General features: G+C 41.5%; 1 protein-coding gene across 1 annotated transcript; it reads left to right on the top strand.

The window, feature by feature from the left end:
- Positions 1 to 5279: 5279 nt before the first annotated feature.
- slc22a7a (solute carrier family 22 member 7a) lies at positions 5280 to 21057 on the top strand (the record flags this gene model as incomplete). Its single annotated transcript, XM_084163507.1, has 10 exons — positions 5280 to 5654; positions 8130 to 8233; positions 8762 to 8916; positions 9416 to 9584; positions 10263 to 10386; positions 13246 to 13355; positions 13802 to 14016; positions 18134 to 18242; positions 18546 to 18752; positions 18997 to 21057. 10 exons carry the CDS (start codon positions 5280 to 5282, stop codon positions 19070 to 19072), a joined length of 1644 nt encoding a protein of 547 aa, XP_084019633.1. The 3' UTR covers positions 19073 to 21057.
- Positions 21058 to 25616: the final 4559 nt, after the last annotated feature.

The raw sequence follows: 25616 nt of genomic DNA, 5'->3' as shown, positions 1-25616 counted from the left end.
CGCAGGCAATAAGGCAGTGATCGCTGAGATCCTGGTTGAAGACAGCTGAGGTGTATTTAGAGGGTATGTTAGTCAGGATGATATCTATGAGGGTACCTATGTTTAAGGATTTAGGGTTGTACCTGGTAGGTTCGTTGATAATTTGCGTGAGGTTGAGGGCATCTAGCTTGGATTGTAGGATGGCTGGGGTATTAAGCATATCCCAATTTAGGTCACCAAGCAGTACAAACTCAGAGGATAAATGGGGGGCAATCAGTTCACATATGGTGTCCAGGGCACAGCTGGGGGCTGAGGGGGGTCTGTAGCAAGCGGCAACAGTGAGAGACTTATTTCTGGAAAGGTGGATTTTTAGAAGTAGAAGCTCAAACTGTTTGGGCACAGACCTGGATAGTATGATAGAGCTCTGCAGGCTATCTCTACAGTAGATTGCAACTCCACCCCCTTTGGCAGTTCTATCTAGACGGAAAATGTTGTAGTTGGGGATGGAAATTTCAGAATTTTTGGTGGCCTTCCTGAGCCAGGATTCAGACACTGCTAGAACATCAGGGTTGGCAGAGTGTGCTAACGCAGTGAATAACTCAAACTTAGGAAGTAGACTTCTGATATTTATGTGCAAGAAACCAAGACTTTTGCGATTACAGAAGTCAACAAATGATAGCTCCTGGGGTGTAGGAGTGATACTGAGGGCTGCAGGGCCTGGGTTAGCCTCTACATCACCAGAGGAACAGAGGAGGATTAGAATAAGGATACGGCTAAAGGCTTTAAGAACTGGTCTTCTAGTGCGTTGGGTACAGAGAATAAAGGGGGCAGTTCTCCGGGCATTGTAGAAAAGATTCAGGGCATTATGTACAGACAAGGATATGGAAGGACATGAGTAAAGTGGAGGTAAACCTAAGCGTTGGGTAACACTGAAAGAGATAGTATCTCTAGAGGCATCAATTGAGTCGGTTTCTTTGTGTATTGGTGGAGGGACAAAGGAGCTAACTAAGGCATGTTTAGCTAGGCTGGGGGGTCTACAGTGATATAGTACAATTAGAAATAACCGAAACAACAATAAACTAACCATGTTTGGGCTGAGGCTAAACATAAACAGGATGTAGTACCGTAAAAAGGAACAGTCCAGCAGATATCAGCTGTATAGCTGAGTTATCATAAGGTCCGGTGGTGAAGCACTAGTAAGAGGCCACGGCTAGCGTGTGCTAGCGGGCCAGGGCTAGCAGATGGATGGAATCTTCGTGGTTAACGTCGTAACCACATCAGACGATTTCGTCGGTAGACCAGTCGTGTAGGATCGGCGGGGCTCCGCGTCAATACTATGTGGTCCCGTCCAGTTGATAGAGAGGTAGATATCCGGGAGATGGGCCTAGCTCAGGTTGATTAGCCAGACCACAGCGTCCGTTTTGTTGTAGCCAGCTGGTGGCGATGAATCCGGAGTTAAAGGTCCAGTGAATCAGTGATTCCGCGGAAGAACTGATATGTTCTGGGTCGATAACGCGCTGTGCAGACTGGCCGAATATCCGGTGATCAATGTCCAGTGATTAAAATTAATCCCGCGGAAAAAATCCAATGTTCTGGATGAAAACACCTTAGCTGTGGCTAAAAGCAAGTAGCTAGTTAGCTGGCTAGCTAGTTTCAACTGGAGATTCTAGATTAGTAAAGCTGTCATTATACTTCAGTCACTGTTTGTTTACCCCTAGCTTTTTCGCCGGTTAGCTGACTGGCTAGTGAAAGAAGTTCATCTCGATCTAATTCGCTAGTCATAGATATGTTGCGTAACTACTTCCAGTCTTTGCCTGCCCATTGAATAGTCTAGGTATTTAGAAAAGTTGATTATTGTTGGCTTGCCTATACACTGAGTATACCAAACATTAGGAACACCTTCCTAATATTGAGTTGCCCTCAGAACAGCTCATCGGGGCATGGACTCTACAAGGTGTCGAAAGCGTTCCACATGGATGCTTGCTCATGTTGACTCCCATGCTTCCCACAGTTGTGTCAAGTTGGCTGGATGTCCTTTGGGTGGTGGACCATTCTTGATACACACGGGAACTGTTGAGCGGGGAAAACTCAGCAGCGTTGCAGTTCTTGACACCTACGTTGAGCCTGGCACCTACTACCATACCCCGTTCAAAGGTACTTAAATCTTTTGTTTTGCCCATTCACCCTCTGAATGGCACACATACACAATCCATGTCTCAATTGTCTCAAGGCTTAAAAATAATTATTTAGCCTGTCTCTTCCCCTTCATCTACACTGATTGAAGTGGATTTAACAGGTGACATCAATAAGGGATCATAGCTTTCACCTGGATTCACCTGGTCCGTCTATTTCATGGAAAGAGCAGGTGTACTTAATGTGTATGTCCTTCCAACTTGCCAGAGACCAGCAGGGGAGACAACCATACCAAATTGCCCAAAGTAGCCTAACTAGCAATCTTTATGCAATACACATAGCTAGTTAGATACAAACAAGTGCTAGTGACTTACCGGTGATGAAGTGCTTCAAACACACAAATGCTTTGAGTAACCGGAGCCCACAGCATTCCATTAGCATTGCGGTGTAATAGCCTGAAACCATGAGGTTTGTCTAACCTGGTCCTTGGGTAGTTGATTAAACTTAATTTGGTAGTTGTTTCTCCTACTATTTTTCAAACAAAACGGTACGCAATAGCTTTTCGTCTCTTTGGCTGATAATCGTGACATACATTTCATGCGACAGTCTATCTGTTCATGCTAAACATTTTACGTTTAGAATGAAAGTGTTTTTAGGTATGATGTAGTTTGTTGATTAAGACTACATGGAAGTATGTTAAAGATGACCAACCAAGCAGATCCAACATGTTTATTGAATGATAACAAAAATACAACCGTTGTCGGGTTATTAGTAAAGTAGGCGATTTATCATGGCAGTAACGGGAGTACTCTACGGCTGTATCCTACTCTGGGGTGTGGTCACGTTAAGCCATGCCTCGCCGTGTGTATCTATTGGTCCTCAACTCGCGGCTCAGTTATTTCATTCAGGGTAAGTGTTCAGTGGAGGCTGCTGAGGGGAGGACGGCTCATAATAATGTCTGGAACGGAGCAAATGGAATGGCACGAAACACATGGAAACCATGTGTTTGATGTTGTTGATACCTTTCCACCAGTTCCACTCCAGTCATTACCAAGTGCCCATCCTCCCCAATCAAGGTGCCACCAACCTCCTGTGGTGGAGTTAGCCGCAGTTAGCCTGCCCCAGAGCAGGTTAGTTCTGAAGGATTTGTTGCCTTAGAAGCTTGCCTGACTAAAAAGTGAGCGCCACTTTCGCATGACCGGTTATCCCGAGTTGAACTCAGAGTTGACCAGAGTTGACTTCAAACATTTTTTATTATGAAATGCCTACCCTGTACCTATATTTGTTCTCTGTAGTTGCGTCCCTTTCTTTGTTAGCTGACATCTATACTTTTCAAATAAACGTTAATAAAATACAACCACCGACTGTTTCCTTGTTGAGATTAATTTGGCACATGCGCATTTGCGCTGAGTTTCCATCTTAGAGCAACAGCAATGAGCAAACAGTCGGTCGTTGTATTTGATTAACGTTTATTGAAAAACATTTATCACCCACGCTTGCTAAATAAATACCGGAGGAAAGTGGCTTTGTGCGTTGTGCCCAGCCCACGCGTCCTGCGATTTCGGTGAATCTGATTGGTCAAGACATGCAAAGAGCCTGCAGCAGCACTCCGATGTGAAATCATGCCCGAGTTGACAAATCATGAGGCAAATCGGCAACAAAAAAAAACAGCACTTTGCCCCTCTTGTTAATGCCTTGCGTCAATATATTTTATTAAACTAAATGAAAAGTGGTGTGAAGTGCTGTGGCAAATGTCGCCTCGTCACACATTTTCCGGCAGCCCTGACTGAGCTTGGGGCCAATAAAGAACGATAACGATCAAGGAGAATGAATAGTGAGATTGTAACAAGATTTAACATTAAAGTAAAAAAAAAAAAAAGCAGTGTAGATGAGTTTCAGTCTTAGTGTGAGTAATGGTGGAAGCCATTGCACAGTATGTAGAAAAGCTTGTGGTTATAGGCAAATCTGAAAAAACATTGTTGCTGGTCTAATAAAGTACATGATAAGACCAGAAAGCCCTGCACACTGAATATGAACCTAAATACCACCTTTAAAGACAATGTTTTGATCCAGAGGATCTTCGTCAGATCAAACAAAATACAAGTGCACACATACATTATCATATAATAAACAATATATTCACAGTTCACAATCCACATGACCATTACACACATGACACACCCAGTGGGTGTGGATTCAATACAACGTAGCTATGTATACTGAACAAAAGTTGTTTTAGAAAATTTGGCAGTACGTCCAACCGGCCTCACAACTGCTGACCACGTGTAACCACACCACCCCAGGACCTCCACATCCGGCTTCTTCACCTGCGGGATCGTCTGAGACCAGCCACCCAGACAGCTGATGAAGCTGAGGAGTATTTCTGTCCGTAATAAAGCCCTTTTGTGGGGAAAAACTCATTCTGATTGGCTGGGCCTGGCTCCCAAGTGGTTGCGCCCCTGCCCAGTCATGTGAAATTCATAGATTAGTGCCTAATGAATTCATTTCAATTAACTGATTTCCTTATATGAACTGTAAATCAGTAAAATCGTTGAAATTGTTGCATGTTGCGTTTATGTTTTTGTTCAGTATAAAATGCACGTTTTCAAATCATAGGTGGAAGCCAGCATATGCTCAAGAGTTAGACAGGGATAATCTTCATTATTACGTCTATCTGGTCATTAGTTTACATCTTATACAACCAGCACTATTACGATGGATTTCAGGAAGGAGCTCTCGCCAAAGCTAATGTATTAGATCAGCTTTTTCGCTGTTGGTCAGATGAGAATTTCTGGTGAAGAGGATCCCTGTGAATACGATTTCACAGAGTTTTTGTGTCTCTCACAGTTCCACAGGCGTACGACAGAAACTAGCTTTATGAAATGCTACGAGGAGTACTGTACTATATTGGGATTAGCCACAGATAGTGGGGGAATCAGAAACCAGGCCTATGGCATGCCTCAATTTTCACACTCACACGGAATAAGACCCTCCCTCTGTTGGGTACTCCACATTGAGATAATCCTATTCCTGGGGGAGAGAAGACAGAGAAAAGAAAGGGAGATACAGAAATAAAGAGAAAGAGAGAGAGGGAAGAAGGAAAGAGGAGGACTGTGTTGTCTGGCTTTACACACACGCTCACTCATACTCTTACAAACGCTCTCGGGATGAGGTTTGAGGAGGTCCTGGACGAAGTGGGTGGCTTCTCCAAGTTTCAGTTCCTGGTGCTCCACTTGCTCTGCTTGCCCAGGGTCATTCTCCCCCTCCACTTTCTCCTACACAACTTCATCTCGGGTGTGCCTCCACACCACTGCGCCCTCGGGATCCCTGGAGATGGACCCCAAACCCTGGCCGACCCCATGACGTTGGCCCTCAGGGTCCCTCGCGAAGCCGACGGCTCATTCAGCTCCTGCAGGGCCTTTGCCACTGTGGTGACCCTTGACCTTGGCCACACCAACTACACCAATGTGTCCGTGTCGGTGCCGTGCCAGGATGGCTGGGTGTACGACCGCTCCCAGTTCACCTCCACCACTGCCACTCAGGTAAGGTCATTATTAACACTGTTGTCCACAATGGTGGTCCAATGGTGGGTTCGATGCCTTATGTAGATGTAATGTCACGTTGATATGCTTATAGATGTCTAATGTATGCTTCGTGAACATGCAGATCATGTTAATTGTTACCCTGGTTGTGAGAAAATAAAATAAAATAAATAAAAAATACAGTTCAAACTGTCTGGCATACACTGTACAACTTCACCAATATCATGTGTTTCTATTACTACAGTAACTCCAACTGAATATTTGATAGAATAGTGGTTGGCTTGTGTAGCTATAAATAGCACTGTCATAGTAATTTTTTATACATGCATATTTTACCAAGAGATGGCCAATCAGATTCATAACCATAGGATATGTAACACAGTATTTGATCTTCTTATCCATTCCATTGGTTTTCATTTATTATGGCTATACCATCTTCTATGAATTGTATGAGGATGTGGTGATTTGTGGTAATGAGGTGTTTGTGATATTGCAATAGATGGTTTGTATATAGGTTGTAGGTGTTCAACTAACTCTCAACAATTATTAAACTAACTATCCGCTAACCTTCCCCGGGCGCCGATGACTTGGATGTCGATTAAGGGGTTAAATGCGGAAGACACATTTCAGTTGAGCGCATTCAGTTGTACAACTGACTAGGTATCCCTCTTTCCCTTTTCCCTAATCCTAAATTGTAGCCCTAACCGAAGCCTTAACCTGAGCAAGCTGTTGCATATCAACAGAGATGCAGTTGATAAGTTGATAGGGTGATAGATTGAGCATCTACAGATCTGTTGTTGACTACAGTGGGGAGAACAAGTATTTGATACACTGCCGATTTTGCAGGTTTTCCTACTTACAAAGCATGTAGAGGTCTGTAATTTTTATCATAGGTACACTTAAACTGTGAGAGACAGAATCTAAAACAAAAATCCATAAAATCACATTGTATGATTTTTAAGTAATTCATTTGCATTTTATTGCATGACATAAGTATTTGATACATCAGAAAAGCAGAACTTAATATTTGGTACAGAAACCTTTGTTTGCAATTACAGAGATCATACGTTTCCTGTAGGTCTTGACCAGGTTTGCACACACTGCAGCAGGGATTTTGGCCCACTCCTCTATACAGACCTTCTCCAGATCCTTCAGGTTTTGGGGCTGTCGCTGGGCAATACGGACTTTCAGCTCCCTCCAAAGATTTTCTATTGGGTTCAGGTCTGGAGACTGGCTAGGCCACTCCAGGACCTTGAGATGCTTCTTTCGGAGCCACTCCTTAGTTGCCCTGGCTGTGTGTTTCGGGTCGTTGTCATGCTGGAAGACCCAGCCACAACCCATCTTCAATGCTCTTACTGAGGGAAGGAGGTTGTTGGCCAAGATCTTGCGATACATGGCCCCATCCATCCTCCCCTCAATACGGTGCATTTATCATAGGTACACTTCAACTGTGAGAGACCCAATAAAATGCAAATTAATTACTTAAAAATCATACAATGTGATTTTCTGGATATTTGTTTTAGATTCCGTCTCTCACAGTTGAAGTGTACCTATGATAAAAATTACAGACCTCTACATGCTTTGTAAATAGGAAAACCTGCAAAATCGGCAGTGTATCAAATACTTGTTTTCCCCACTGTATCCAAATAACGTGTGACCTATGACTTTGTCACACTGATAGAAATCCCAGTCATCATGTGCTCCATCATCATGTGCAGCTGGGAATTACCAAAAATACGTCTTTAGTAAATCAGTTTTTCTGCCATCCATAATATGCGGTAGGCTATGTATTGTATAACGACACAATCATAATTTTAATTCAGGTTTTTTTTCGGGCTTGAGATCATAAGCCTATGCGATTGCATAAACTTTAATATTCGTATGGGTGTTTTGAATTAATCATCACCTTAGAAAGCACTGACCATTTCGTTGTGCCAGGCTTTGAAACAACATCCATGTCCATGAATTTCACTCAGTTTCAACCTGCTGTTGAACGTCTTTCTTTAAATTGATCATCACAGTGAGTTGAGTTTTAAAATGTAAATGTAAATGTAAATGTAAAAGCATGATACTGTTTTGCTGATAAGCATTTTATGTGATTTTCGATTGCATTTGCATTGATGTCAGAGTGGTTAGAGGGACAATAGAACCCCGAGTACCAGGCCATTAGGACTTGATGGTTGTTAGTTAGTTGGGTACTACCAAAGCATGTCCAGAGTGTATAAAAGGAGATTACCGTGACTCAATGGTCATGTGGAATTTTATGCGGTCGTGACGCTGACAGCCAAAGTCTTTACTCCTTTCACACTACTTGGCTGACCCAAACCAGACTGTGCTGGCTTGGATTTTTTCTTTTGACATTGTAGTGTGAAAGACCTTGTTTGCTGTTTTATGACACCTTGGGATGCTTTTGGGAAAACTGGTGGAAAACTGGTGGAACTGGGGGTTAATTCTGTTAATTTGTTTTTTTCATAGTGGGATTTGGTGTGTGACAATAAGAAATTAAACCAGGCCGTTGCTACTTTCTTTTTCATTGGAGTCACAATCGGTGCAGTTATATTTGGATATCTCTCAGATAAGTATGTTATTTATCCTACTATAATCTAATGGTTCTATGGTAAATAACTATGACAAATATTTAACAATATTAATGTTCCCAAATTCAACATTTACAGTACATGCCATGCACGTTACCACCTGACCACAGCATCTTGCATACAAACGTAATTTACAAAACATAGGCCTGACCATGTTTCAAAACTGTGTTGTCTTTTCTCAACATGAACCAAGAAAATTGGCATTGCTTTCTTAACACGGTCTCGATAGACGTAGACAGTCAAACATTATCTGCAGAGTAATGGTCACAATGAAAGAAAATGTCCTTACTGACTAGATGACCATGCTACAAATGACTAAATTGGCTATATCGTCAGAATCAATGACCAAGTTAGTCAGGTTAACGTTTGGATTAAGGTCAGGGTTAGGGCGAGTGGTTAAAATACATTTTTTGGAGAGAAAGCGCTGTACTTCTGTATTTTGTGGCATGGTCAGACAGTGAAGACTGCTGCATAAAACTCTGAATCTTTCACCTTTCTCTCCTGCTGCAGATTTGGTCGGAAGCCCATGATCCTAGTGTCCTTCGTGGCCAGTGCCGTGTTTGGAACCATGTCCGCCTTCTCTGTCTCTTACGTCATGTTTGCCGTGACCAGGACCCTCTGTGGAGTCGCGCTGACGGGAATGACCATTACCACGCTTGCCCTGAGTACTATTATGATCTTTTACCCCCTCCTGGTTTCCTATAACATGATAAGTGTTGATTAAAGGGGCAATCTGCAGTTCAAACAACAACAATGCAGCCACACTCAAATTCATAGACCGAGCTATGGATGGAAGGACTGAACATCCACTGGGAAATGTAACCCCTCTAAAATGTATAGACAGCACTCCAGATGCAAGGACTGACAGTCCATGACATCCACATGATAGTTTTAAACAAAGCTATACATGGTCTGTTTACATTCTTGTTTGAGAACAATAAAGGTATAAAATGTTATATTTTGGGTTATGATAGTGAAAGACCGTTTGAGGCTTCATCAAGAATTGAAATGACCATTGAACAGATTCCCAGATCCCAGACAGTAGTTTTAAAGCAATGGGCCCAAATTCAGTCCTCAAGGACTGCCCTGACAATAAAATTATTTTTGACCTATCCCATAAATGCTGTTTAAGTTGCAGTTGTGTTGATGTGTTTTTCCCTCCAGGTATAGAGTGGACGGACATTAAGCATCGCACCTTCACAGGGACCATCATCAGTCTGGGCTGGAGTGTGGGCAATATGCTCCTGGCCCTGTTGGCATACTTCATACGAGACTGGAGATATCTCATGCTGGTTGTGACGTCCCCCTGCATCGTTGCTATCATCTCCTGGTGGTAAGATGGGGCTAGGAAAACTCCAGGTTGGGGACAATGCCATTTCAATTCAGTCAATTCAGGAAGTAAACTTGAATTTCAGTGTACTTCCTGAATTGAAATGGAATGAAGTCCAACCCTGTAAAGGACAGTATATCTATGTCAAATGTGGGAAGGAAATTAATTGATTAATCTGTCCATCTCTATACTTAAAATTTCACAAAATCTCAATAAACAGACTATTTAAAAAAAAGAAAGGACAGTATCTTACAGATTTTTGCTGTGATACTATAGAAGTGGTTTTGGAGCAAGACCTGAATACCCCATAGTCAATAACATCATAGCCATGACATACTGTACCTATGTATAGTTAATACTGTATATAATTATGCATATAATGTTATGACATCATTGGAATAACGCCCAATCAAGCCAAAGTTGCCAATGGAAAAGAAGATGCACGTATGGTGTGTTCCCACCTGTTAGCGTTATGCAGTACATCTAATGTAGAGTTACGAATGAAACAAAATGAATAACAGTACAGTGATTGATCAAGGATTAAAGTGTATTATTATTAAAGGTTATTAATGAATCAATGTGCTAATGGTTTGAATCTCGGATTTTGAGTCCAAGATATTATCCTGTTACAGCAGTGGATAATGACAAATATAATGTCCAGATTTTTTCTTCTTCATTTAGGTGGATACCAGAGTCTGCCAGATGGCTACTGGCCAATGGCAAAGTAAAGGAGGCAAAGAAGTATTTGGTGCAGTGTGCCAAAATGAATGGGAAGTATGGTTACACTGCCAAACTAGATACTGAGGTGAGTCAACCAACCCAGGTGCACACTGGGGACTCTTTCTTCTCAGTTTAATAATGTGTTGCTATCAGGGTTGGGGTCAATTCAATTAAAATTCCAATCAATTCAGAATGTACAAAAATATATATATTTCCACATTTGTATAATTGAAAAGCATTGAAGGGAATTGGATTTGTAATTGTAATTTCAGTACACTTCCTGAATTGACTGGAATTGAAATGGAATTGACCCCAGCCCTGGTTGCTATCAAAAAATAAATGTAAATACAGTACCTTCAGAAAGTATTCACATCCCTTGACTTTTTCCACATTTTGTTGTGTTACAGCCTGAATAAAAAATTCATCAAATTTAGATTGGTTTTGTCACTGGCCTACACAAAATATCCCATAATGTCAAAGTGGAATTATTTTTTCAAAATTCTTACAAATTAGTTAAATGAAAAGCTGAAATTTCTTGAGTCAATAACTATCCCTTTGTTATGGAAGGCCTAAACAAGTTCAGGAGTAAAAAAAATCTTAACAAGTCACATAATAAGTTGCATGGACTCACTCTGTTTGCAATAAGTGTTAAACATTTTTTGAATGATTACCTCATCTCTGTACCCCACACATACAATTATTTGTAAGGTCCCTCAGTCTAGCAGTGTCGTGGCGTGCCTTTCATTATTGTGATGACTATTATTTATCGAATAATTACCTACTATGTTTAATTGTTACTAGATTCAATTATTCATGTAACAATGAACTCATTAGGAATTTGGGGCACCACGGGAAAAGTTGTTTAACGAGTTACCATTTCCCGAATTAACTCACGATAACGCTTATCATTTAACAGTCATTTATTAATCATTTACCTCATATCAGTCTCATTCTGAAAGTCGTAGGCTCTTTAAGTCTGCACGAACCCAGGTCTTACTGATCATTCCGTACCACACAAATGTATTTAATTATTTATTTACTAACTAATTAAAATGATAACACAAGATACAAACACATACACGGTATAGGTAGGAATTAGAAACTTAATACAATGAAAACGGGTCCCTAGCGGACTAACACAATATGACACTTGTTACAAAAGATGGCGAGTTAAAACACTTGGATACACATGGACCTACGCTCATAGTAATCCTAATACTTTGCCCAGAACTGCCGCCCATTTGGTAAGAAGTAATGCATGTATTTACGTGTTTTTCTTCATCGTCTCTGTTGGACCCAGGCCTTCGTGGGAAGGGTCGATTGGGCCTTCTCTTTTCGGATGGCCTTTTAGATGTAAAGCTCAGATGTAAGGCTCAGATTGTCCACAAGAGGTCACAATGTCCTTCTTCTTAGTCGTCTGTTTACTTTCACTCGTTCTGGAAGTGGTCTTCTGAGGATGGCTAATCAGCCGTGTCGATGATCCCCTGTGGGGTGACGAGAGCAGTGTAGTAGACGATGGTTTGAAGAGAGTAACAGGATGGTCCAACTTAAATTCACCTTCTTAGATACAGTACTTAGAACAGCTACTCAGCCGTAACATTGATTGTTAGCGGAGGCAACTTTGTCGTCTTCACCTCGTGTTGATTTTCAGGATCGGGACCAATATGGACAAAAGCTGCAGCTTGAGGTCCGTCTAGTCTGATCTGATCATTCTTATCTCAGTCTTTTATGCACTCTGGTAAAGAGGGGCGTTTCCGTCATACTGACACGCTCTCTGAGCTCCCTCGGGCGTGGCTAGTTACGAGGTAAAAGTATTATTATCACTATGATTTTGTTAGAAAGCTAAAATCACATTCCTATCTTCACGAAAACATTGTCTTCCTCCTTGATATTTTCTACCCAACGTAAAGGATTTAAACCTGATATACACAGTGTAAAAGCTCTTCAAGTCACAATGTATTCGTTATAACGCCTTTATACAATTTTTTATGACATCACAAAATATACATTAATTTTCCATACTCCATTTCTCATCATTCCCAACGTTTGGATGTTGAAATAAATTGTCCCAATGTTCATTGTTAGATGTTGAAGTTTTTGTCTCTGAAACAAAGGACATTCCTTTCACCATACTAGAGGGCCAGAGATAGATTCTCCTATCTCTAATTTATGGCAGTATTAAGGTGTCAACACTGGCACAGCCCCCCCTGTGGGTAAGAGGTCTGGTTGTTGTCGGCCATTTGCCAAGCTGATATGAGGCCTTTGATCCTCACCCAGGGAGAGTCATGACAGCAGTGAAACACAGATTCAACCACAAAGACCAGAGAGGAAGGAAACCACTCAGGGATTTCAATATGAGGCCAATGGTGACTTTAAAACAGTTTCAGAGTTTAATGGCTGTGATAGGAGAAAACTGAGGATGCATCAACAACATTGTAGTGAAAAGAAGGAAGCCTGTACAGAATAAAAACATGTAAAAATAAAAAAAACATTATGGAGCATTGTGTGTAGATGGGTGAGAAAAGATATCAATTTTATCCATTTTGAATTCAGGCTGTAGCACAACAAAATGGGAAAAGTCAAGGGCTATGAATACTTTCTGAAGGCACAGTAAATACATCATTGAATGAAATGTGAATGAAACACCATCATTTTTTTATGTCTTAAAATACATGTGTTTGAGAACAAATTGATAAATCCTGAAATTCATGAAACAGTTGAATGAAAACGTTAGTACAAAATACAATTTATCTTGGAGGTTTTACATTTTGTCCAAATGTATTTTAAAATAAGTTTTGCAAAGCTCTGCTTATTACCTATTGACCATTATAGAATAAAATGTCATCAACATTATAGACCAACATTATTCTACTGGAACTTGACTAATAAAATTAATCTGAACCTTAATCTCTGAACTTTATATTCTAATTCATTCTTATCTTAGACTTTGAGGAAGGTAACTGTTTCTGAGGTTGCCAAGAAGGACTATTCCTACTTGGATCTGGTCAAGACACCCAAGCTCAGGAAAATCACAATTTGCTCAGGAATATTCTGGTATGAGGAAAAAATATAATATGTTTCACCCTTGACCTTTTCGATTAGAGACAGACAATTAGAGAATCTAGGGAGAGTGGGAAGAAAATGTGTGTGTGTGTGCATGAGTGTGTTTGTCTCCAGTTTAGGCCTGAAAGGTCCATGATTCCACCTATAACTTTGATTGGAGACTTAGAGAGTCTGCCTGCCCCTAAGCTAGGGCGAGAGTGGAAGAGAAATAGGTGTGTGTGTGTGTGCATGTGTGTTTGTGTCCAGTTTAGGCCTGCAATCTCCATGATTTCTCTTTCAACTAATTTTTATTAAAACATTCTGCCCCATAAAATGTTTCTCTTTCATACTCTCTTTCACTTACTCATATTTTAAGTTTCCACAGTTACTGATTATAATATATGTAGAGCACTCACTGAAAACCGCAAGTAATGGTTTTACCTATTTACCTCCAAAAGGTTTGCTGTGGCGTTCGCATACTATGGGATCAGCTTTAAGATTACAGGGTTTGGTCTGAACATGTACCTCACTCATTTTGTCTACGGCGCCATTGAAGTCCCAGCCAAAGTGGGGACCTACTTCGCCTTGGATCGCATTGGGCGAAGAAATGGACAGGCGTGGTCTCTCATCATCACAGGAGCGCTGATAGCTCTCAATACCGCTATCCCCACAGGTAGACCTATGACCTCACTTCCTCTTCCTGTATGATGCAGTAGTTTGAGGCTTTTGTGGCAAATCAACATGGTCCTACATTTTAGGTTATTAAAAACACCCTATGCACACTCATCTTGGGTTTAAGATGCTGTATTGAAGTGTTTCTGCCATATTAAAACAACTCACAAAATATCAATGCAGTGGTTTAAAACTCAGTTGCTCTTCTACTTGATATATGCATATCACAGTTGCTTTTTCTCTCATCCTGGGACTCTTATCCAGAGGCGTCATGCCCATAGGGAGCACTCATGGGCATCCACCGCACTGATTGTTGTGGCATAGTAAGGCCCAAACGTAAGAACTTCCCCAAGGCCATTATGGAGGGGAAAGCTCCAGAGAGGACAGAGTGTGAAATGGTCTGCAGATAATGTAAAGGCGTGTCGGTGGAGGGACAAAATAGATTTTCTGTCCACAAACTGCTCAGGGAAGGACATCCTCAAACTAGTGTCCAAGTTCAGGCAGAACAAACTTGTATCTGTTCCAGAGCTTTAATGGATTACAACAAGAAAATGGGCGGCGTTGACCATCTTGACCAACTGAGGAGCTAATAGAATGTTGGACACACAGGCAGAAAATGTTGGAAGTATGTGTTTTGGCGGATGCTCAACATTTCCATCATAAATGCATACATTGTATGGGGGACCCTGCAAAGGCCCCTTCCCATAAACCACAGGCGCTGGTCCCTGAAGGCATTCAAAATGCAGATTGTGCATTCACTTTGTGATGGCTACAGTGGTAGGAAAGGGGGGAGCCAACAGTGTGGTACAGAGGGGTGTGGACCGAGTTGTTACTCATAATTTGAAAGCAGGTCACTCTCTGGTGAAGTTTGAAGGGCGCAAGAGAGGGTGTGTGGTGTGCATCCGGAGTGGACGCAGGGCAAAGAGTTGGAGATGTGTAGAAACCTCCTTTGGGTGCTCTACTTATTCTGTGCCACTTTGCAGGAAGGGGTCGTGCTTCCAGAAGCTCCATGTCATGTTGCAGGCTAAATGCAAACTCTAATGTGACAGTGTGAAATATGTACAGTGAGGGAAAAAGTATTTGATCCCCTGCTGATTTTGTAAGTTTGCCCACTGACAAAGAAATTATCAGTCTATAATTTTAATGGTAGGTTTATTTGAACAGTGAGAGACAGAATAACAAAACAAAAATCCAAAAAAAACGCATGTCAAAAATGTTATAAATTGATTTGCATTTTAATGAGGGAAATAAGTATTTGACCCCTCTGCAAAACATAACTTAGTACTTGGTGGCAAAACCCTTGTTGGCAATCACAGAGGTCAGACGTTTCTTGTAGTTGGCCACCAGGTTTGCACACATCTCAGGAGGGATTTTGTCCCACTCCTCTTTGCAGATCTTCTCCAAGTCATTAAGGTTTCGAGGCTGACGTTTGGCAACTCGAACCTTCAGCTCCCTCCACAGATTTTCTATGGGATTAAGGTCTAGAGACTGGCTAGGCCACCCCAGAACCTTAATGTGCCTCTTCTTGAGCCACTCCTTTGTTGCCTTGGCCATGTGTTTTGGGTCATTGTCATGCTGGAATACCCATCCACAACCCATTTTCAATGCCCTGGCTGAGGGAAGGAGGTTCTCACCCAAGATTTGACGGTACATGGCCCCGTCCATCGTCCCTTTAATGCGGTGAAGTTGTCCTGTCCCCCAAAGCCTAATGTTTCCACCTCCATGTTTGACGGTGGGGATGGTGTTCTTGGGGTCATAGGCAGCATTCCTCCTCCTCCAAACACGGCGAGTTGAGTTGATGCCAAAGAGCTCCATTTTGGTCTCATCTGACCACAACACTTTCACCCAGTTATCCTCTGAATCATTCAGATGTTCACTGGCAAACTTCAGACGGGCCTGTATATGTGCTTTCTTGAACAGGGGGACCTTGCGGGCGCTGCAGGATTTCAGTCCTTCACGGCATAGTGTGTTACCAATTGTTTTCTTGGTGACTATGGTCCCAGCTGCCTTGAGATCATTGACAAGATGGTGGAGAGTTTGGAATCTGATTGTTTGATTGCTTCTGTGGACAGGTGTCTTTTATACAGGTAACAAACTGAGATTAGGAGCACTCCCTTAAGAGTGTTCTCCTAATCTCAGCTCGTTACCTGTATAAAAGACACCTGGGAGCCAGAAATCTTTCTGATTGAGAGGGGGTCAAATACTTATTTCCCTCATTAAAATGCAAATCAATTGATAACATTTTTGACATGCGTTTTTCTGGATGTTTTTGTTGTTATTCTGTCTCTCACTGTTCAAATAAACCTACCATTAAAAGTATAGACTGATCATTTCTTTGTCAGTGGACAAACGTACAAAATCAGCAGGGGATCAAATACTTTTTTCCCTCACTGTATAATCTGTCCTACAAGTGTTATCGGGAAATTGTGTACTTTTTATCAAAGTAGGCTACTATTTCTACATTTTGTGTCAGGCCTAGTCTGTACAAAATGTTATTGAGAGAGGTTATCTGCATTTTGAAATTGTCTCTGAATAGTTGTTCGCATTTTTACATTGTTACAGAAGTAAGAATCATTGTCAATCCAATAGCCTACTTTGTGTGGGTGCATTTTGATTTTATTCCTGAAACTTTCTCTATCTAATACTTGTTGCATTTACTTAAATTGTTGTCAAAGTAGGCTACTATTTTTACATTTTGTGCCACTTTGTAGGATGGGGCCGTGCTTCAAGAAGTTGCATGGCATGTTGTAGTCTAAATCCAAACACTCAAGTGACAGGGACGTTAATTTGTCCTACAAATCTTATAGGGAAAATGTGTACTTTTTAAAATGGTCTCTGAACAGTTGTTGTTTTGTATCTTCTCTCTTTATCTCTCTATCTAATACTTGTTGCATTCACTGAATTGTTGTCAAAGTAAGCTACTATTTAAATATTTCGTGTCAGGCCTGGTCTGTAAAAATTGTTTTTGAGAGAGGTTATCTATATTTTGAAAGTCTCTGAAAAGTCTCTAGTTGTTTGCATTTTTTTATTGTTACAGAAGTAAGAATCGTTGTCAATGAAATAGCCTACCTTGTGTGGGTTTTGAAATACTTTCTGAATATTGTCCTGGATTATTTTTTAAACATTGATATGTAAATAATATTTAGAAGTATAATATATTATACTTGGGTGAGTAATTTAGTCAGATTTACTACAATTTAATACTACTAGCCACCTAGCAATTTTGTAAAGTTGGCTTTAGCTAGCCCAGATACACTATGTACAAAAGTATGTGGACATTCCTCATAACTTGCTATCAAGAACCTATTTCAGGCTATCGATCAAGTCAAAGCCAATTTATGCTTGATTCGAAAATGTGGTCGGAGGCTTCGTATGGAGGGTGTGTTGCAATTGCAGAGCCTCTGGAGGCATGCAGAGGCCAAATCAAGCTCCGTACCGCATTGCTGTGCGCCTCTCAAAGTTTGTAACAATGTGGAGGGCTCCGTATAGCTCCGCATTGACATGATTGGTTGACGGTAGGTGGGGGCCGTACGTCCTGTATAAACACAAACTCACTTCCTTGACAACTTCCTTCACAATAGCTGTGCTCTGCTCTGCTAAGCGCAAAAAGTATGAAAGTCCTGACATCTGCAGAGGCTGCATCGCAGCTGTACGGCCACTTCAGATGTCGGATTGACCATGCAGAGCCTTTTAGAGTAGCTAGCTTGCCTAACTATCTTAGCTGGCATGCCTGCTGGTAAGGTTGGTAGACTTTAGAAAAGCAAGTAATAACTAAATGTACTAAATAAGACTCACATTCCTTTCAATATTTTACCCAGATTTTAGCAGAGATGCAGAGAAGCATATTTAGTTTCTTTAAAAAAGAACCAGCAGTCAGGAGGATACAGCCAGCTCAAGAGGTATGCTTAGATATATAGGAAAATATACATATTTTTTTTTACATAGAATTAAGCATAATGATTGTGGCTCTAGATTTCTGGAAAAAGCTGTTTCAGGTGAAAAATGCAAAATTCTCCCAACTTACACCCCAGCCATCCTCACATACTTTGTGGCCCCTCAGATTTTTGGGGATCACGACACCCTTGTTCTTATCCTATCCTTGTTTTTTCTTCATCCAGAAAATGCCCTGCTTCGCACTTGCATAGCTGTGGTGGGGAAGGGTTTCTCAGAAGCTGCTTTCACTACAGCTTTTCTCTACACAGCTGAGCTCTATCCCACCGTTGTCAGGTAAGAGCAACTGTGAAACTAGCGCAGTAACTTACGTGTATATGCACACTACTCCTAAATCACCTTACTTTCTTTGATGATGGTAGAATTGTCTGATTGGTCATTCTCAAACTTTTGTCATTCTTAGTCTTGTGCGGTTCCCAATTCTGGTTGACAGTCTACTTTGTCCACTATGGATACATTTGTTTCCTCACATTTTAAGAGTTGACTGTGAAATGTAGCTAAGAAACTAGGCAACTTTTCTAAATGAGACCCCAGGATAGACTGTGGTAACACGCCCTTTGCACTCCCCTCCTCGTACAGACAGTGTGGTTTAGGTTACACCTCCTTCATGGGGCGTATGGGGGGCTCCCTGGTCCCCATGGTCATGCTGCTGGAGGACTATTGGGTGTTCACGCCCCCACTTATCTTCGCCGCCACCGCCATTGGCAGCGGATGTGTGGTCTTCCTGCTGCCCGAGACCCTGAATGTGCGTCTTCCAGAAAACATCCTGGACATAGAGGAGGGAAGGTACTGTGAAACACACTCTGCACAATAAGCTCTCGTTTTCAGTCCGTAAGTACAGGCTGGGATAAACAATTGAAAAATTTGACAGATTCTTGTCAAACTTGCTAGCTAATTTTCTTTGAAAATGTAGGCTAGACGATAGTTGGCAACCATTGCTGCTGTCTTTGTTAGCTACTGTAACACTTTTTCATGTTAATATGATGAGGTCAGGTGTCTAATTGTTTTTCCTTTTTCCTTTTTTTGGTAGGCATAAGTGCACATCTAGAAATGATGCCATGGTTGAGTTGAATGAAATAGACTCACTACCGGTAGCTTCAGCATGAGATGACAACTCCTAAGGCTGCTGCTGGTCATGACCTGACCTGAAAGTCCTGACCTGAAAGCTCCCCCAACTGCTGAATTGGGGAAATTATTTCCAACAATTGTCATATCCTACAAACGTTAGTATGATGGATATTTTCCACTATATCATATATGATGCATGTCACTATTGTACATGTCACTATTGTATTGTTTATATTAATTAGTTGTGTAAGTCATTTACAGTGGGGAGAACAAGTATTTGATACACTGCCAATTTTGCAGGTTTTCCTACTTACAAAGCATGTAGAGGTCTGTAATTTTTATCATAGGTACACTTAAACTGTGAGAGACAGAATCTAAAACAAAAATCCATAAAATCACATTGTATGATTTTTAAGTAATTCATTTGCATTTTATTGCATGACATAAGTATTTGATACATCAGAAAAGCAGAACTTAATATTTGGTACAGAAACCTTTGTTTGCAATTACAGAGATCATACGTTTCCTGTAGGTCTTGACCAGGTTTGCACACACTGCAGCAGGGATTTTGGCCCGCTCCTCTATACAGACCTTCTCCAGATCCTTCAGGTTTTGGGGCTGTCGCTGGGCAATACGGACTTTCAGCTCCCTCCAAAGATTTTCTATTGGGTTCAGGTCTGGAGACTGGCTAGGCCACTCCAGGACCTTGAGATGCTTCTTTCGGAGCCACTCCTTAGTTGCCCTGGCTGTGTGTTTCGGGTCGTGTGTGTTTCGGGTCGTTGTCATGCTGGAAGACCCAGCCACAACCCATCTTCAATGCTCTTACTGAGGGAAGGAGGTTGTTGGCCAAGATCTCGCGATACATGGCCCCATCCATCCTCCCCTCAATACGGTGCAGTCGTCCTGTCCCCTTTGCAGAAAAGCATCCCCAAAGAATGATGTTTCCACTTCCATGCTTCACGGTTGGGATGGTGTTCTTGGGGTTGTACTCATCCTTCTTCTTCCTCCAAACACGGTGAGTGGAGTTTAGACCAAAAAGCTCTATTTTTGTCTCATCAGACCACATGACCTTCTCCCATTCCTCCTCTGGATCATCCAGATGGTCATTGGCAAACTTCAGACGGGCCTGGACATGCGCTGGCTTGAGCAGGGGGACCTTGCGTGCGCTGCAGGATTTTAATCCATGACGGCGTAGTGTGTTACTAATGGTTTTCTTTGAGACTGTGGTCCCAGCTCTCTTCAGGTCATTGACCAGGTCCTGCCGTGTAGTTCTGGGCTGATCCCTCACCTTCCTCATGATCATTGATGCCCCACGAGGTGAGATCTTGCATGGAGCCCCAGACCGAGGGTGATTGACCGTCATCTTGAACTTCTTCCATTTTCTAATAATTGCGCCAACAGTTGTTGCCTTCTCACCAAGCTGCTTGCCTATTGTCCTGTAGCCCATCCCAGCCTTGTGCAGGTCTACAATTTTATCCCTGATGTACTTACACAGCTCTCTGGTCTTGGCCATTGTGGAGAGGTTGGAGTCTGTTTGATTGAGTGTGTGGACAGGTGTCTTTTGTACAGGTAACGAGTTCAAACAGGTGCAGTTAATACAGGTAATGAGTGGAGAACAGGAGGGCTTCTTAAAGAAAAACTAACAGGTCTGTGAGAGCCGGAATTCTTACTGGTTGGTAGGTGATCAAATACTTATGCAAATTAATTACTTAAAAATCACACAATATGATTTTCTGGATTTTTGTTTTAGATTCCGTCTCTCACAGTTGAAGTGTACCTATGATAAAAATTACAGACCTCTACATGCTTTGTAAGTAGGAAAACCTGCAAAATCGGCAGTGTATCAAATACTTGTTCTCCCCACTGTCATGCCTTTATAACAGACCATTATACTTGGTCATGATGTAATCCAACCATTTATTTTACTCTGTATCAAAAATATAATATTCGCAAATATTTGTCTTTTTGTATTTCTCAGAGGGTGGCATTGGTGGTTTCCACCCACCAAATTAAAACCATATTTAAATAGTTGCAGTTCTCTTCAATTACACTTTGTCAACCACCCAACCTGGAAAAAGTGCTTGATTTTTTTTTTTGCTTGTTGATCTAGCATGGCTGTCATCCATGCTAGATCAAATAATGATGGAGTGATACACAAATGTAGGCCGGATGTCACATAAAATTGGGTTTTAATGCCAATTTTCCAGAGAAAGCATAGAGCCCTGAGTTAGGGTAGTTTAGTGGTTAAGAGCGTTGTGCCAGTAACCGAAAGGTCGCAGGTTCTAATCCCCGAGCCGACTAGGTGAAAAATCTGTCAATGTGCCCTTGAGCAAGGCACTTAACCCTAATTGCTCCTGTAAATCGCTCTGGATAAGAGCGTCTGCTAAAATGTAAATTATCCCTTTTATACCATGGCTATAAATTAACATATTTTCTGCTAGAATTGATTCATTTGCCAGTAGAAATGTGACAACATCCACTGAAGTAGCTAGCAAGTTTACTAGCTAGCTAGATAGCTAAAATAGTTGCCTTGGTAACCAAACCATCATCCTAGCTTGCTATTATGAAAATCTAATTCAACAATGACAAGAATGTTTTCAATTCGACTTTTGCTTTCAAAAGCAGCTCAAAAATAGAACATGTAAGAATGAACTTCATAGGCATTGAATTATACTGTGCAATTATACTGTGTGATATAGGGAAATAATGCATGCTCTAGAATGCCCTTCAAGCCAATCAGAAACAAGTATTCAATAAGGCCATGGTATAGTACTCTTTAAGACATGCAAATATACAGAAAATATGGAAATGTTTTTCAGCTACAGTTGTGGTCTGTAGTGCCACCAAGGACCATTCTCAGATGATGTAGAGTATACCCTGCCTATAGAAAACTGTAGTAGAAAACTGCCTGAGACCCCACTGAAAGAGGAGAACTTTACCTAAGAATCCGACTTTCTGGCCCATTGATTTTCAAACTGTAATGTTATTTTTAAGGGGTCAAATGTACAAGTAGCCAAATAGGATAGTCAAACTAACTATTTAATCATACATACTACTTTTACTCATACATACTACTTTTGGCATAATTGTTATGCTTTAGAACCCAATTCAGGGAGTGATGTGGGTTTTGGACCAGTTCTGGATATGTTTTTATGGTTGCATTCCCCTGCTCAGACGTTGCATGCATCAATGGTTGCGTGCCATGTCATCGAATGTACCGTCAGGCACCAGATTGCTATAGCATATGATGTGGTTAGCTGATACGTAAAATATCGACCCAGGCGTTGTAAGATTTGGCATGCGTTAGCAACGCCTGTGCAGATGAAGCGCCCTGTGTCTCTGGACTGTTTAGAAACAAACTGAAAATAAATCACCAAAACGTTTAAGGTCGTACCTTTCGACTCCATAGGCGTATGTGTGATTCTGGTCGCTAACTAAGGCAGTACGACTTTAAGAGCACAGGTAGTGACATGCAGTGACATGTTGCATGTTTTGGCCTATCTAGACAAAATATAGATGTTCTCTGGCTCAGTGTGTCACTACCCCTCCTGGGGCACATTTCCTTCATGTAGAAGTGACAGCATTTCAACTACTTTGCAGATATAAAACAAACAGACAATCATAATATCAGTCAGAAATATCAAATTCCCAGTTTATGCTACAAAACCCACTTTATAAGAGTTTTTAAAAATAGGTTCTATTTGACTCAAAATTCCAGGCATTGTTGGCAGAATAGATGGATGCAGTTCAATGCATGATTAATATAATTCACCTATACATTTATTGGTAGTCCAAAAAATATTGCTATCAGGTTGTAAATCACTCCTGGCCTGGTACATTGTTTGCTGCCTCCATTCGGAATGCACTGTTTCAGTTTCAATTACTCAATATTTGGACAAAAACGGAAGAATGTAACTAAGGCTGGGAATGTCAATATAATCAAACTAGCAAGGCAAGGGCAATGATCACAAGTCCGTCATAGCGTGGGTAATAGGCTAGCGTATTATGTAGGGGGATGTCATGTCATTTGGAGGAGTGGTGAGTGAGTGACTTTTTCCACTCATAAATTTTTTCGGTGGCTACACAGCTAGCGATGCCGGCGTCATTTGGTTAGCTAGCAAGAAATGTGAATTGCTTTAGCAATCCAGTTAGCATATCTCTTGCATTCGTAAATTCGCTCTGGCTATCTTACTCACTCCGATTTCAGAGCAGTCTCGTCTGTGTGCCAGAGTGCAGAATATCTGATGAATTTACTGTAATGGCCTTGGTTATAGCTAAATATAAGAGACTTTTATCCGTAGGTTATTTTCAATGTTACCACATTTAATAACATAAATGCCAAGTAACAAACGACATGCAACTGTATGCTAAGTAGCTTCTTCTTTTTCGATGAGGTTTAACGGCGGTTGGCATCCAATAGGTTGCATTACCGCCACCTACTAGACAACTACCTTATATTTTGCTTGAAAAAAATATATAACAAAAAATAAAAAATACCCTACCATCTAACACTACACTCACAAATTCAAAAAAATTATAAAATAAAATTAACACCACCCTACACCACTATTTAAATATCTTTATTCCTACCTCATGCCCTCAACCTGAAAGGATGGGACATCACCACTTAACACACCCTGTAACTCTTCTGATGTCAAGTCTCGCACACCCAAATACCTTTCTGCAGCTGCCACCACAACCTCAATTTTCTTTGACTTACGTTCCATCCCTGCAGTACAATTAATAACCATTGCTATAAATGCTAAAAATCCAATCTTACTGAAACATATATCACTTGTTGGCCTATCCCTCTGTACTGGTACAGATCTACTACTCTCACCACTCCTCCCCCTTGACCCATCTTCCTCTACTTTCTTCACTGCCTCAGCATATGACAACTTCTGCACTACTCTTACCTTGGAAACGTCAACCTGCCTCTCTCGCACAGGACATTTCTGATCCCCATCACCATCGGCTCCCCAACAATTAGCACATACCACTACTTTCCCCAATGCTACACACTCCTTTGTCTCATGCCCTTCTGCACACTTCTCACACCTTGGAACCTCCCTCCTGCACACTGCTGCCACATGCCCATAAGTTTGACACCTGTAACAACGTAATGTATTCGGCACATAAACTTGTACAGGATAACTTATATATCCTAACTTCACATTGTCGGGCAAAGACTCAACTTCAAAACTCAAAAGAACAGACAATGACTCTTCTGTTTCCCCACTCTCGCCACCCTGTTTGCGTCGCACCAAATGACGAGCATCACAAACACCCGGAATCTTCCCCTTCAGTTGGTCAACTTTTACATTTACTGCTACCCCAGTAATCACTCCTTTCAATGGCGCCCTTTTCTTGAGAGCGAAACAATTCACATTTCTTGCCCCAATTTGTTTAACTCTGAGCGCCTTGTCCCTCTGACCTGCAGAAACACAAACAATTATCACTAGACCACTTCTGGTTACCCTCACCGATTCCACTGTACCCAACTCTGTTTTCACCCACCCTGAAAGCACAAATGGATCAGCCAAAAGGCAATGGTCCACTTTTTCCAAAAACTTCACTCCTACTGTCACAGACTCATCTTTATCCTGACCCTCGGTGCAAGCCTCGGGCTCAGAGAACTTTACCACACCTACCACCTCCGATACTTCACCCTCATTCACTTCCATTTCTCCTCCTGTCTTCAGCTCACTCTGCTTACATGTTCTACCATTCTTCTTTAACAGACCTTCTCCCTTTTCCCCGCCATCTTTAACCGTCTTAAGCTCACAATCTTCCTCCCTCTCTCTCTTAGACCTCCTCTGCCTCTCTTTTTCCCTCCATTCCTCCTCCGTATTCCAAGTAGACGTCTCCTTATTATAATACTGCACTTCTCCTGACATACATCTTGTTCTTGCTTTCTCAAGGGACACCATTTACGAGGCTCTCCAACAGAATCTTTGTCTAAAGTTACTTCCACCGTACTCCTGGTTCGCACCAGGGGACTTTTCTTAGCTTGTTCTTGGCTAACCCGTCCGAAAAGTTCAGCGCTCTCTCGCTTCGCCTCTTCCTCTCTCTGTCGACCGTCACACTGTCATGCTAAGTAGCCATGTTTCCAACTGCCCTCATGCTCTAGCGCATGCGCACAAGTAACAATATGAATTAACCCATTCATCACATCTCCACCCTCTAATAGGACCGAGTGGCGCAGCGGTCCAAGGCACTGCATCGCAGTGCTAGAGGCGTCACTACAGACCCATGTTCAATCCTGGGCTGTATCACAACCGGCTGTGATCGGGAGTCCCATAGGGCGGCGCACAATTGGCCCAGGGTTAGGGGAGAATTTGTTTTTAACTGACTTGCCTAGTTAAATAACTTTTTTTTTTTTTATCAACGGTATGTTTACATTCAAACCGTCTACTGTTCTTACATAATGTAGCTATGAAGATGACAATTTACAATCACAAGTGAACATTTACTGTGAGCATAACCCATAAAGTAACTTCTGATCTTCTCAAATCTATACCTGTAACTATAACGTTAAACACCACAGTTTCATCTTAAATGTAACTGTTATGTGTTTGGCTA

This window comes from Coregonus lavaretus, assembly GCF_964263955.1.
Source record: "Coregonus lavaretus genome assembly, chromosome: 6".
NCBI classification, from domain to species: domain Eukaryota; kingdom Metazoa; phylum Chordata; class Actinopteri; order Salmoniformes; family Salmonidae; genus Coregonus; species Coregonus lavaretus.
This window is presented reverse-complemented; position numbering and strand designations above follow the sequence as displayed.